Below are 15,561 nucleotides of genomic sequence, written 5' to 3' on the forward strand. Positions count from 1 at the left end.
TATGGAGAGTATAGGATCATGTAAAACTAAAAATGTGGGCTGTTTCCTTCCATCTCTTCCCTCCCCACCGCTCTTCCCTTACCTCTCTCCCCCTCCCCTCTCTCTACTCTGTCTGTGAAGAAAAGAAAAGGCCATTGTGCAGGTGAGTGTTGTTGGTGGCAGTTCATGGTGCTACAGAGGGTCACACAGTTATGGATTCTTGTCCCTGATGCACAGGTGTGATTCAGAGATTTCTGCCCACTGGCCTAGGGATTTTGTTTTGCTTCTTTCTTGGGTTAGATGCCCTTTTTCCTATATCTCATCTCTTTCTTGATTTATTCTTAATTATGTAACAAATCCCTTGAGACATGGATCTTGAAGGGTAAAATAGTAGTAAATGTCAGAAAATACCTCTTTTCTACAATAGTTTCGGTGATTATTCTAAATTGGAAATAGTTTCCCTTTGGAATTTAGAAGTCTTTTCTTCATTATTTTTCTAGCTTCCAGTGTTGATAAGTTTGAAGCCATTCCAATGCCTGATTCCTTTTATTTTTTTCTCTAGAAGTTTGTGAAATTTTCTGTTACCCCATTACTGTAAAATTGAATGTAATGAGCATTTGATGGGCTCTGTTCTGATAATTTCAGTTAATCTGATAGCTCAAGTCATGCAGGGGTGTATGTGTTTCCTATTGTGTTTTGGTCTTTATCGTCCATGTTAAAGTGTCTGGTAATCCTTGGCAGTCTTATTTCTAAAAGGATTGGATTAAATAGCTGATTGGAATCTTTGAACGCTTGGGTTAGGCTTATTGTCTTTGAGCTTCATCGTAAGGTAGGGGAGCTAATGTTGGGGTTTCTTTTGAGCCTGGTTGCCCAGCTGTGGAAGGAGCTCTTTGGTCTCTGCTTTCAGGCATTCAGTTAGCATGGTTTTCAGAATAGCACCCATGCTCTCAACTGTACCTGAAACCTCCCAGTGTAGAGACCCTCTGTTTTACTTTTTCCAGGAATAAAGACCTGAGCCACCTTATTAGAAGAGTTTAAGAGACCTCTTTGGGAATTAGGCTGTTGAGTGCTCCTTTTCTTCCATGGAGTATAAAAAACACAAAATAATCTTACTTAATACCCAGCCTGCTGATGGAAAGCTGACCTAATGTGAAATTCTTAAGAAAGTTACACCCATTGGTGTTGCCTTTATCAGTCTGTATCTTTACCCTCTCTAAACTTTCAGAAGTATCTTTGTCACTTCGAAGATAGTGAAATAACACAACCCTCCTCTTCCGGGTTAAACCTACCCTAACCCCCTACCCCACCCCGCCACCCCGAGGTAAAAAAGATCAGAGAAAATAGCCACGAGTTGCTTCAGAAAATAAGCGTATCTTAAAGACAAAAATTCATCCCAGACCAATTTTAAAATATTAACCTTGTGAGAGTAGCAGCATTCGTCCATAATTCTTACCTTCTGACCTAGTATCTCATACCTAGGTTATGGAGCAGAATACTCATGTACCCGATGGTGTTCTTCTCCGGTTCTCTGTTGGGACAAATAAGGGACAGCATTGTTTTTTTTTCATATGTTCTGATTTCAGAGACTTTTAGCTCTGAAAAAAAGTGTGACTTAAGAATAGGTTAAGGATGAATTATATGCAACACAATGGGGTATGATTAGACAAAGAATTATCAAATATTTAAAGTTGGAAGGAGAATAATGTAACAGTGTTTGAATTGAGACAGCAGTTGTGCCTATGTACACGTATGGACAAGGATTGAGGCCACAGTTAGACCCAAAGACAGCATTGCTAAATAGTGAAAGAACGTAGCTCAGCTCCCAGAACCACCCACTTCACGGGATTTAGGAGAAACCCTTCCTTCAGCCTGGTCTGTCTGCATACATGGCACACTGAGGCACAGGCTCGTTTTCCGCCACTCTCATTCTCCATGCTGAGTGGCCTTGGTAAGGCAGAAGCTACAGCAATATTAGCGTCAGGCACAGCCGTTTACGAACACTGAACCATTTTCATGAAAACTCAGTATTATTACCCCTTTTTACGGTTAATCCTTCAGCACAGACATCTTCTGAACTTCATAGTTGGATGTCTACTGCGCATGTAGTTACTTTACAGTGTAGCAACTGGGCTAGTCCTTCTAAGACTTTGGTGTTGTGTCTTCTCTGCTCGAAACTTTTCAGTGGCTTCCCATTTCCCTCAGTAAAAGGCAGAGTCCTTCCAGTGGTGACCTGGGTGACCACATTGCCCCCTCCCCCGGATGTACTCTCACTTCACTGAGCTCCATGACCTTTGCTGATGGTGCGCGGGACACTCCTCCTGGAGGTCTTCACTGGCTGCTCCTCCTGCCTTGTCTGTCCCCTCAGCTGCTTGCAAGTCAGACTCCTGACTTCCTCACCCAACTCCACCTCCTCAGTGGGACCGACTCTGACTCTGACCTCATTATATAAATTGCAACTTGTCTCCCTTCCCCCAGCACTTATCACCCGCTATCATGTTATATAATTTACTTTGTTTTGTGTGTGTCCTCTAGAAGATCACTTCTCCGGAGATCAGGAGTCTTTGTCTCTAATTCACTCAGGCATGTAGAGTAAAACAGTGTCTGGTACATAGTAGTTGCTCCGTAATGTGACTGAGTGAAAAAATTAGTATGGGGGAAATTAAATAATTTGGCAAAAGGCCACACAGCTAATAAAAGGGGCAAGTAGATTCTGAACAGATATCCATGTACCACGCTTCTAATATTAGGAGATGGTATCCAAAAATGTTTTGTTAGGATGAATAAGGTTATGGGTAACTTTCCTCTTTTATGCCCCTCCCCAAATTTAATTATATCATATTTTAAATAAAAGTGTAATAAAAACAAATGATCAGGGTGGAAGGAAGAAGCCAGTAGCAGGAAGCTAGAGCAGGCAGCCGCAGGGTTGAAATCTGGTGCCTCATCTCAGCCTGCCACCCAAATGCACTGATCTTATCTGCCTGAACAATAAAGAGTGATAGTGTGATAAAGCTCTGGCAAAACTTGTGAGTGCTTTTGACCTTAGATATTCTGTCAGTAATCTTGGCTCTCTATCTTACTGTGTAACCTTGGACAGTTTTTTTAACTTTCTTGGTCTTCAGTTTCCTTGTCTCCAAAATCAGGATAATAGTATCTCTCATAGAGTTCTTGGGAGGCTTAAATGAGAGATTTAATTAAAGAACTGATGCTTACATAGTGAAATGTGACAATTTCAGTGTTACTCTGCATGTTGTAGTCTGTACCTCAGTAGTATCGTACCTGCTGAAATGTCAAGAACTCAGTAGCAATGAACCAATGTTATCATTCTTGCTGTATAGTTGGTACAGAATTTTAAGAAATTCATTTTTGGTGAATATATCTCATTTCCTAGTCAGTTTTGGCAGGTGTCAAAATAGAGAACAAACCAATATTGTTACTGTTCAGATAACTAGTCTTTGTTAAGTTATTTGTATTTTTCATGGATCCTTGCTTGTGGTTATAATCTTATATTGCATATTAAAAATAGCCCTTTCCCTTAATAATTTACATAAATCTAAATGTTTACTATGTTGTGGATTCTGCAACAACTATCTCATTGATTTGAAGTCTTTGTTGAATAACTTCTTTGAGTCACATGTTGTGCTAATAGTAAGTTCTGGGAAAACAAAGGGAAACAGGCATATGTGTGTGCTGTCCTCAAGGCGCTTATAGTCAAATAGGGATGCAGACATGTGAATAACTAGGGAAGGGCTATTAATAGCATGCATGTGAATAATAGCAATATAAAAAAACAAGAGAGAGTGGTAAATTCTTTAGGAAGCAAAGAAAGGAGGTTTTATGGGAAGAGTTTTACCTGAAGGACATCGCAAAGAACCCAAAGCTCAGTAGAGGCATGTAGAATTTTTCTACATAGCGGCTGCCTTCAAAGACTTCTGGAAGCCTACTTTGTATGTTTTGAAGTTCTCATGCTTGCTATCCAGAGACTTGATCTCTGGAACTCTCCAAAAGACAAGGTTAAAAAAAAATTACGAGACTCTGAGTGAGGATAATCTTTCTCACGTCCACTTTGGAGAAGGATTTAAATTGGGAGTGGAATGTGCATTAAGTTCAGTGACATAGATTTAGCCCCACACTCTTATTTGGTATTTCCTTTAAAAGCAGAAAAGAATAGGAAACAGAAGATCTTACAGCAACAACGATCATTATAAGGAGTGATAAATGAGACGACAAAGAGGAAGGGCAGTTTTGGGAGAGAACAAAATATTACCGCTTCAACATGGAGTAAACTAATTTAGTAATGAGGCTTTGTAGGGGCTTCCCTGGTGGTCCAGTGGTTAAGACATCACACTCACGATTCCTGGTCAGGGAACTAAGATCCCACACGCTGCAACTGGGGAAAAGAACAGATTCGGCATGCTGGAAACTAAGACTTGGCACAATCAGACAGATAAATATATTTACATATATGTTGAAATGAGACTTCATCATGGGAGTATAAGTTCCATGCCTTAAAAATGTCACAGTATTTAACAGTTAGTGAGCCATGTAGCCTAATCAATGTTAGAGAATGGTCTCAAGTTCCTGTCAGTGAATCCACTGCAGTACATATTGTCACAGTAAATTTGAATGATAAATGTTCATTGTTCAGTCGCTTAGTTGTGTCTGGATCAAGCTCATGTCCATTGACTCAGTGATGCGGTTCAGCCAACCATCTCATCCTCTGTCACTCCCTTTTCCTCCTGCCCTCAATCTTTCCCAGCATCAATGTCTTTTCCAGTGAGTCAGCTCTTCGCATCAGGTGGCCAAAGTATTGAAGCTTCAGCATCAGTCCTTCCAGTGAATATTTAGGGTTGATTTCCTTTAGGATGGACTGGTTGGATCTCCTTGCAGTCCAAGGGACTCTCAAGAATCTTCTCCAGCACCATAGTTCGAAAGCATCAATTCTGTGGTACTTGGTCTTCTTTATGGTCCGACTCTCACATCCATACATGACTACTGGAAAAACCATAGCTTTGATTCTGTGGACCTTTGTTGGCAAAGTACTGTCTCTGCTTTTTATTATACTGTCTAGGTTGGTCATAGCTTTTCTTCCAAGGAGCAAGTGTCTTTTAATTTCATGGCTGCAGTCACTGTCCTTAGTGATTTTGGAGCCCAATAAAATAGTCTGTCATTGTTCCCATTTTTTTTCCCATCTGTTTGCCATGAAGTGATGGGACTAGATGCCGTGATCTTGGTTTTTTTGAATGTTGAATTTTAAACCAGCTTTTTCACTCTCCTCTTTCACATTCATCAAGAGGCTTTTCAGTTCCTCTTTGCTGTCTGCCGTAAGGGTGGTACCATCTGCGTATCTGAGGTTATTGATATTTCTCCCAGCATTGTTGATTCCAGCTTGTGCTTCAGCCAGCCTGACATTTCCCATGATGTATTCTGCATTTAAGTTAAATAAGCAGGGTGACAGTGTACAGCCTTGACGTTCTCCTTCCCAATTTGGAACCAGTCCATTGTTCCATTTCCGGTTCTAACTGTTCCTTCCTGACCTGCATACAGATTTCTAAGGAAGCAGGACAGGTGGTCTGGTATTCCCATCTCTTGAAGAATTTTCCACAGTTTGTTGTGATCCACACAGTCAGAGGCTTTAGCAAAGTCAGTGAAGCAGAAGTAGATGTTTTCCTGGAATTTCCTTGCTTTTTCTATAATCCAGCAGATGTTGGCAATTTGATCTTTGGTTCCTCTGCCTTTTCTAAATACAGTTTGTTCATCTGGAAGTTTTTGGTTCATGTACTGTTGGAGCCTAGCTTGGAGGATTTTGAGCATTACTTTGCTAGCATGTGAAATGAGTGCAGTTGTGCTATAGTTTGAATATTCTTTGGCTTTGCCCTTCTTTGGGATTGGGATGAAACTGACCTTTTCCAGTCCTGTGGCCACTGCCAAGTTTTCCAAATTTGCTGGCATATTGAGTGCAGCACTTTCATAGCATCATATTTTAGGATTTGAAATAGCTCACCTGGAATCCCATCACCTCCACTAGGTTTGTTTGTAGTGATGCTTTCTAAGGCCCACTTGACTTCGCACTCCAGAATGTCTGGCTCTAGTGATCACACCATCGTGGTTATCTGGGTCATTAAAACTTTTTTTTGTACAGTTTTTCTATGTATTCTTGCCACCTCTTCTTAATATCTTCTGCTTCTGTTAGGTCCATACCATTTCTGTCCTTTATTGTGCCGATCTTTGCATGAAATATTCCCTTGGTATCTCTGATTTTCTTGAAGAGATCTCTAGTCTTTCCCTTTCTGTTGGTTTTCTCTATTTCTTTTCAGTGTTCACTTTAGAAGGCTTTCTCATCTCTCGTTGCTATTCTGTGGAACTCTGGGTTCCATAGATATAGATGGGTATATCTAACGTTTTCTCCTTTGCCTTTTCACTTCTCTTCTCTTCTCAGCTATTTATAAGGCCTCCTCAGACAACCATTTTGCCTTCTTGCATTTCTTTTTCTTGGGGATGGTCTTGATCACTGCCTCCTGTACAGTTTTACAAACCTCCATCCATAGTTCTTCAGCACCTCTGTCTGATCTAATCCCTTGAGTCTGTTTGTCACCTCCACTGTATAATCATAAGGGATTTGATTTAGGTCATACCTGAGAGATCTAGTGGATTTTCCCTACTTTCTTTAAGTCTGAATTTTGCAATGACAAGTTCTTGATCTGAGCCACAGTCAGCTCCTGGTCTTCCTTTTGCTGACTTTGCTCCGTCTTAGATTGCAAAGAATATAATCAATCTGGTTTTGGTATTGACCATTTGGTGATGTCTATGTGTAGAGTCATCTCTTGTGTTGTTGGAAGAAGGTGTTTGCTATAATCAGTGTGCTCTCTTGGCAAACCTCTGTTAGCCTTTGCCCTGCTTCATTTTGTACTCCAAGGCCAAACTTGTTACTCCAGGTATCTCTTGACTTCCTACTTTTGCATTCCAGTCCCTTATAATGAAAAGGACATCTTTATTTGGTGTTAGTTCTAGAAGGTCTTGTAGGTCTTCATAGAACCAACCGGTCAACTTCAGCTTCTTCAGCATTAGTGGTTGGGGCATAGACTTGGATTAGTGTGATACTGAATGGTTTGCCTTGGAAATGAACAGAGATCGTTCTGTCATTTATGAGAATGATAAATAAGCTCACAAAATAACTAATGGAACCTGAGAAAAGAATGAAAGCTTAGTATACTGAGTTTCTTTGAGTCTGCTTGGCAGTGAAATACATGAAAACTGGAAGAATCACATGAATTAGCAGAAATGACTATTTTAGTACCTAACATAAGGTGGAATTAGCAGACACATGGAGAGAGTTCATTGGTAAAACTAAGACAATCTAAGACTACATGGATCCTTAAAAAAACTGATCATTCAAGTGCAAGGAGATATATTCTGAGTAGATAAATGCGCTTGAGACCTCAGTGAATGCTCTGGTAGGGATTCTGAGCTTTATAATTACACCAGGAGTTTTCAGACTTAGTAGTGATCTATACTAAGGAATACATTTTATGATGTGTGTGTACCTGAGTCAGAGATTTCTCAAAGTAGTGTTTAACTCTGCTATGTGGATACGCACTGCTCTACCGTACTTGAGAAAGCTGGTCATAACTCATGAAAATGATATTCTGAACACCTAGGGGTCACACTCCACAGTGTGAAAAAGTGCTGAGTTACAGTCTAGGAGAGAAAGAGATGAGTTTTGGAAGTCTTCCTTGAAGAAGCTGGCTATTAAGAAGGTACTTATTCTGTCCTTGTTTGAAGCACGCTGGATACTATTTTAATTACATAATAGTCCCCCCTTACCTGTGAAGGATACTTTGTTAAGTGTCCGCCCCCAACTCCCCCTTGGGTGTCTGAAACTATAGATAGTTCAGAACTCTTGTACTGTTTTATCCCATACATACATATATACATATGATAAAGTTTAATTTATAAACTAGGCACAGTAAGAATATTCAAATTGCCAGCATCACAACTCTTGCACTTTTGGCCATTGTTAAGTGAAGTAACATGCACTCCCATACTGCGACAGCCCATCTGGTGACCCAGAAGACCCCTAAAGGACTGCAGAGCAGGTGGAATATGTAGTGTGTGTGTGCTGGACAGAGGGGTGGTTCACATCCTGGCAGGAGGGGGCCAATTGCTGTGAGATTTCATTACACTACTCAGATGCGAAGAGTTGACTCATTGGAAAAGACTTTGATGCTGGGAGGGATTGGGGGCAGGAGGAGAAGGGGACGACCGAGGATGAGATGGCTGGATGACATCACTGACTCGATGGACGCGAGTCTGAGTGAACTCCGGGGGTTGGTGATGGACAGGGAGGCCTGGCGTGCTGCGATTCATGGGGTCGCAAAGAGTCGGACACGACTGAGCGACTGAACTGAAATGAACTCAGAAATCAAAAATCTTTGAAAGGCGTGCAGTTTAAAGCTTAGCAGTTATTCATTCTGAACTTTTCTATTTAATATTTTCAGATGGGTAACTGAAACTGCAGAACGCAAAGCTTTCTAAGATGGGGCACTACTGTACCAACCAGAAGGGCCTGGAGAAGGCATCTGAAATGGATCTCAAGATAGAACTTAGCAGATCATTCAGGGTTTTGGTCTTTGACTCTTCCTTGAGTCCCCTTGCTGCATAATTCAGGGCAATGTGCTTTCTATGTGGTTCTTTTGTTCGCTCCTGAACTCCCTGGTGGCTCAGATGATAAAGAATCTGCCTGAAATGCAGGAGACCTGAGTTCAGTCCCTGAATCAGGAAATCCCCTGGAGAAGGAAATGGCTACCCAGTCCAGGATTCTTGTCTGGAGAATTCCATGGACAGAGGAGCCTGGAACAGAGGGCTGCAGTCCATGGAGTCAAAAGAGTTGGACAGGATTTAGCAACTAAACCACTACCCACGAGACTCAGTACTACTAGAATTTCTAAACCACTGTTTAACTTAGATATAGGATAGATATCATTCTCTGACTTTCTAAAAGAATATTCATGCAGAGAATAAATGAGATTGAATGCTTATGACAAGTGAACTATGGTAGTAAAAGCAAACATTTTGAAATAGATTCAGCTTTAAAAAGAGTTTAGACTACAAAACCTTTAAATTCTAGTATGACAGATGAAGCATGAAGTCAGTAAAAGGCAAGCTTTTTGGTGAACCTATGGAGGCTGTCAGGCTCAGAAATTATGCTCGAAGTCATAGTTTTAGGAGAAATTTTGATCAACTAATGATTGGTAGATATAGACTGAGTGACTCAGGAAAGCCATGACACCTATTGATGAATTGTTCCCCCCTCCCCTCCTTTTTTTCATAAAATGTAGACCCTAGTGGTGTCTTTCAGCGACGGAATTTGGGGGTAAGCCCATTTTGGCATATCTTTAATGGAAGAGTCACGGAGGAAGCAGAGCAGAGTAGGATCTGGGTTTTTTGATTTCTGTGGTGCTCTGTAATGGGGATGACTGGAGGAGAAAAGGGACATGAATGCAGAAGGAAGCAGCTTGAAACCAGTTGAGCCTAGCCTGTTCTAGAATGTTCTGTTCTAGAATAGGCTAGAATTCATGTTAAGTAAATTGTAGGCTTCCTAAAATTATAGCAGTTTGCTATCATAGTGAGATTGTGAATATGCTGTGTCCTTTCTGGTAAAAGGTCAATGTTTAGCTTGTCGAATACAAATTCTTAGGCTGTCTCACTGTATATATATATAAACACAGAAGTGTTTACAATCAGGGATCTTTTGACATAATGAGGCTACTACTTTGTATAGCTTTGAAGAGAGTTATCTAAAAAGTTATTTTTTAATCATGGGACAGAAAGGAGCTTTTAAAATTAGGTTCCATATGAACTTTTTGTTTCCAAAGTTATCTTTAAATGGCTTACTGAACAATCCTGTTTTACACAATACACTTTTATGTAAGGGTTGAAAAGGTTGGATAAATACCAAGAAATACTTTATGAACATTTTAAACTTCTTTTTAAAAATGTTTGCTTTACTTACGATATTACACAGCACATATAGTCCTTTGAAGTATTTTTTAAAAGATGATGTCATTGGCTCCATCTTGTGAAGTGTGAAAATGTTAGCCACTCAGTCGTATCCGACTTTTTGTGACCCCATGAACTGTAGCCCACCAGGCTCCTCTGTCCATGGGATTTCCCAGGCAGGAATCCTGAAGTGGGTTACCATGCCCTCCTCCAGGGGATCTCGACGACCCAGGCAGTAAACCTGGGTCTCTTCCCTGGTGGCACAGACGATAGAGAATCTGCCTGCAATGCAAGAGATCTGGGTTTGATCCCTGGATGGGAAAGTTCCCCTGGAGAAGGGAATAGCAACTCACTCCAGTATTCTTGCCCGAAGAATCCTATGGACAGAGGAGCTTGGTGGGCTACAGTCTGTGGGGTCCTATATGACTGAGCGACTAACACTTTATCTGCATTGGAAGCAGATTTTTTGCCATTTGAGCCATCAGGGAAGCCCTGGACCCATCTTGTGGATGAATAATTTACAATTTTAGCAATAATGTCCAGTGGTTTTCTACTTACATATGAAAATATGAAATATTCCACAATTAAAGTTTGAAAATTTTCTTATTAATTTTCAGGAGTTCTTTGTATGTTAGGAATGATAATCCTCTTATTATATTCTTGTGTTGTAGGGAAGAATATATGTCTTATTTTAAATTATTTCTTCTGATAAAATGAATTTCTCTATTCATAAGAGAATGTGTTTGTTTTAAAAGTTTTCTTGGGAACTGTGAAAGACCTTTTACTATCAGAAGTAGATTTCTACTTTGGACTGTCTTATTATATCTTTAGGAGGATATGTATGGGTGTGTATATATATATTTTAACTTAAAGCATTTGGTCAACAGATCAGAGGGAGAGATCACAATATTAGAAACTAGATTTATATTTACATTATGCATACTTTTACGTTTGGGAGTAGTATCAATGGGGTTTCTGAATGTCTCCATTTAATATTGAAGTATGTTGGCTGCTATATGGTTTTTTAGAAGATTCATTGTTCTTGTATTTAGATGTGTATCCTTACTCGTTAATTGATTACAGAATACTTTGGCTTATAGCTTCCTGTGATACAGTGGTCAGCACTGGGGCAGCTGGTAGGGGCCTTGGCTTTTCTGGGCTTGTCTGCTTATCTCAGCATGCCTTACAGTTAGGATTCATCATTTTCTGTGAGTGGCATGAAAAAGGCACTGCTTTAGCATGCTTCTTAGCCTGTAAGTGGTCTTGATATAAACATGGAAGCTTCAAAGTTATGAATGATAAATAATCAAAAACTTGAGAATTAGAGTGGATTTGCTTTTGTCAGTTTTTATTAACAGTTTTGTAATGTGTTCCTACTAAGTACCAGCACTGTTATTTTCTAAGTGCCTACAGTAGGGCACAGAATTGGTCATAAAAAACTATGATCTTGAATTTAGGCTGCAGTTAAGTCTTGTAAGTGGGTTCTTTAGCCAGTAGATTATAACACAGAATGCAGTTTATTGCAGTTTGTCTTTTGCTGAATAATAGGTTTTTTTTTTTTTTTTTTTTAAAGATGTACTACCAGATGGAGATTTAATTCACATTTACTAGTTCTTGACAGGTCTTTTCTTTTAAAATATACTTTTTGCAGCATTATTCTGGCTCCTAACTTAATTCATTTAATAAATACTTGAGTTCTTTTGTGATCCAGGCACTGTATCGAGGACTAAGAACACAGTAGTGAACAAGATTGGCAGGAGGCACTGGCAGGATTGGCACGGAGCAGAAAGAGGGTGGGAGGTACTGACCAAAATCTGTAAGCAGTTAACATCAGTGGTAAGTGGCATGAAGAAAGTAAGACTGGGTTATTTGATGGGGGAAGGCGGTGGAGTCTTATGGTTAGGGTGGAGAAACTGTCTCTAAATGATATTTTAAGTAAAGCCCTTAATGATCTGAAAAGGACAGCTTGGCTGTTCGTGGAGGTTTTGGCTTTCCAGGTGAAGGGGACAGAATGTTCAAAAGCACTGGGATGCGAAGCTTGGATGGGAGTTTAGCTTTTGTTCTGAGTCTTAAACAGGGGAGGGAAATGATGAGTTGCATTTTTAAGATTAATCTGGCTGCTCTGTGTCTGTCGATTATATGAGCTACACCTTTTCAGGCTACTGAGATGCTCAGATAAGTCTTCCTCTTTAGTTGGGAAAAAAGGTCTAGGGAAAAGAAGCTGTAGATACCCCTAAAAAGTGACCTCATGGTAATAGAATTAGGAATGTGTTGGAGCTTGGGTGGTGTCAGAAAGAAATGGGAGGCAATGCGTCATGGTCCTGCCTCTCAAAGGCTGTAGGATCTTGTCCTGCCCTTCCCCCTTACACAAATAAAATAAGCTTTACATGTAGTAGTAAAATATAAAAAGCAAAATGTAGATATATATATATATATATAGTAAAAATTTCCTAACCATCCTGCTGAAATAGTTATTGGCACATTGTTTATGACTCTAGATTTTATCACCTTTAAAAGAAAGATTTTAGATTTTTCTCCTTTCTAGATTAGTATGAAAGAGGCTCAGACTACATTTTTCATTTTGTCTTGGGTAGCTTTTTCCGTCTCTGCACATACAGAGCAACTTTGTCACATGGGAATTAGCATGATTTGTGTAGTTCTCTGTTGTTAAGTATTTGGTCTTTCCCCCAGTATTGAAGATGCTTATACATATATCTTTTGTTTTGGCTGTGCCGTGTGACATGTGGGATCTTAGTTCCCCGACCAGGGATTGAACCCACGCCCCCTGCACTGGCGGTGCAGAGTCTTACCCACAGGAGCATCAGGGAAGGCCTTGCCTTCTACTTCTGTAGGATAAATTCCGAGAACAATATTGAATTACCAAGTTAGTCTTTAAGAACATTTCAGATTTTTAGTAGTATTTTGTTTTTAACCATATTCTCCTCCAAAAAGTTGTGTCGAGACTTTGTGTGAGAGTGATGCCAGATAGTGATCCTGTCTCTAAACTTCTCTAGTTTGCTCAGCTGTCAGCTCAGAATAGTTAGTATCTATTCTCCCTTCTGGATTCAGGCATGTGAGGTGAGAAAGAGCTTACTGCATAGTGGGTGTGCAGACAGAAGCTTCTGGTACAGAGCAAGACGTTTGGATTAAATGATCTTTAATTCTGGGCCATTTTAGCTCTGACTAAATGATTGCAAGTGTCAGGGTTACGTATGACAAGGTAAGGACTCTGGAATCAGATTGAGCTGCCCAGTTCTGAATCCTGTCTCTGCCGGGTAGAGTGAAGTGGATGTCATTTCCACCTAGAGTATCCCCTAAGGATCAGGGTGGATAATAGGAGTGGGGTGTGTGCAGCATATGCTCATTCTCATGATAGATAGTAGGCATCTAGTAAGGTAGCTGCTGCTGACAGTAGTGATAATAAGATAAAACAACTTTCTGAAGGAGGAAGGCTTGAGAAGGATGGGTTCCCTGTCGACCTCACTGTTCTGTAAAGGTGGAAGCACCTCTCACTTCTGCCAGGATCGATTGCCTCCAGGATGGTATGGCTGTGGACCCCTGTCACTTCTGCATGGTTGCTGACTCCCGGTCGGTGCCAGGGCATTGCACATCCTCACTGCAGAGTATCTCTGACTTACTCTCATTGTGTGACTGTCTGTGGACTTCAACTGCGGTTTTCTTGTTGCCCTATTAAGACATTTGATTGTTTTTTGTTACTATCTCTGTTTGCATCTGTTTGTAAGCTTTGTTTCTGCACTAAAACTGAATGTTATGTTGTAAAGTTCATGTACTTTAAATACAAACAGATATAGAGTCTGGTTATTTTACCTATCAACCTGGATGTTCTTGGGCAAGCAGCATGGTTTTCCTCTGCCTCATTTGTTTAAAAATTAAAGCATGGTTGGAGGAAGGTATTTAAAATCTTTCTGGGTCCTTATTATAGATTAAATGAGATAATTTACATATAAAGTATCTAACATACATCTTACAAAAACTAAGTTCTTTTTCTTCTTCAAAGGCAGAAAATGATGGCTTACACTTTTTTTTTTGTATTTCTCATAGTACTAATGAGTTACTAATATTCAAAGGTAGCTGTTTGTGCTTAATATACAATAACAAAAGAAAAAGTGGAATTGAAAAAGCATTAGACTAGACCTAGCTATGTTCCGCGTTGACTTTTACCTGGTTGTATAACCCTTGATGAGTCTTTTGATCTCTAGTACCCATCTGGTTCATTTTTGGTTGTCTGTGAAATATTCTATGGAAATACACATTTATAATAGAAGTTTTCTGAATAATGTATTTAAACAGAATATGTCACCTACAAAAAAAACCCAATAGTACTGTTTTCATAGTTACTCTGTATATTGTATTGTTGAGCTAATTAGTTTTACTCAAGAATTATTATATTTTTTCGCTAGGTTGAAGTGCTGCGTAAGCTGCATCAATGGAGCACATACAGGGCGCCTGGAAGACGATCAGCAACGGTTTTGGATTCAAAGACACGGTGTTTGACGGCGCCAGCTGCATCTCCCCTACAATAGTTCAGCAGTTTGGCTATCAGCGTCGGGCGTCAGATGATGGCAAGCTTACGGACCCTTCTAAGACAAGCAACACTATCCGTGTGTTTTTGCCAAACAAGCAAAGAACAGTGGTACGTGAACATTCCTCTCCGAAAATGCAGCTGTCCATCACTTGTGAAATCACTACAGATCCTGTTGCCCATCACATAGATAGCAGAGATCTTCACTGTCACTTAGAGGCTTTATTTTTCAATTTTATTTTAGTGTTTTGTGGTCGCACCTTTTTTTTCAGTTGAGATGTTGTTGGTTTACACTGTGGTGCTAGTTTCAGGCACGCGGCACAGTGGCTGCAGCGTGTACATGTGCTTCCGACGACTTTCCGCTGTGGGCCATTACACGATGCTGGCTGCTTCTTTTTTTTTTTTTTTTTTGGCTGCTTCTGCATGTCGTACAGGAGAGCCTTGTTTCCAATCTGTTTAATGTATCGTAGTTTGTTTCTGTTAATTCCACACTCCTGACTTAGGCCACCTTTCTTTCCCCTCTCCTTTGGTAATAAGCTTGGTTTCTGTATCTGTGGTCTGTTTTGATTTTGTATGTAGATTCATCTGTTTTTAGATTACACATTTAAATGATAATTACATAATATCTGTTTTCTCTTTTGGACTGACTTCACTTAGTATGGCAGTAGTTCATTCTTCTTTATGGCTGAGTAATACATTGGTGGGCACTGGGGTCGTTTCCATGTCTTGGGTATTGTAAATAGTGCTGTGAACACTGGGGTGCATGTATGGTTTTGAGTTAGAGTTTTTGTCTTTTTTGGATATATGCCCAGGAGTGGGGTTGCTGGATCGTATAGTAACTGGTTTTTGTTTTGTAAGGAACCTCTATACTGTTTTTCATCGGGTGTGTACAAATGTTCATTCCCACCAACAGTGTAAGAGGGTTCTACTTAGAGTCTTTGTTAATTGACTTTCTAGTTGTAGATTTTATTGCTTTATATTCTCTTCACACCCCCTTGCTTTTTCCTTTCTAGCTCTTGGCCTTCCTTCGACTTAGCCTTGCT

At 40.0% G+C, this 15,561-nt stretch overlaps 1 protein-coding gene across 7 annotated transcripts in view; it reads left to right on the forward strand.

Moving 5' to 3' along the window:
• Positions 1 to 15,561, forward strand: part of RAF1 (Raf-1 proto-oncogene, serine/threonine kinase) — a 73,521-nt gene that overhangs the window by 27,961 nt on the left and 29,999 nt on the right. For 6 of the 7 annotated variants that reach the window (XM_060402677.1, XM_042236417.2, XM_027957801.3 and 3 more), the window contains one exon: positions 14,397 to 14,629. In XM_060402677.1, coding sequence (XP_060258660.1) covers positions 14,423 to 14,629 — 207 coding nt within the window. In that variant the 5' untranslated portion in view covers positions 14,397 to 14,422. Of the gene's footprint in view, positions 1 to 11,686; positions 11,812 to 14,396; positions 14,630 to 15,561 lie in introns of all 7 variants that reach the window. The other variant, XM_042236418.2, reaches the window with a different exon arrangement.

This window comes from Ovis aries, chromosome 19, assembly GCF_016772045.2.
Source record: "Ovis aries strain OAR_USU_Benz2616 breed Rambouillet chromosome 19, ARS-UI_Ramb_v3.0, whole genome shotgun sequence".
Classification (NCBI taxonomy): Eukaryota; Metazoa; Chordata; class Mammalia; order Artiodactyla; family Bovidae; genus Ovis; species Ovis aries.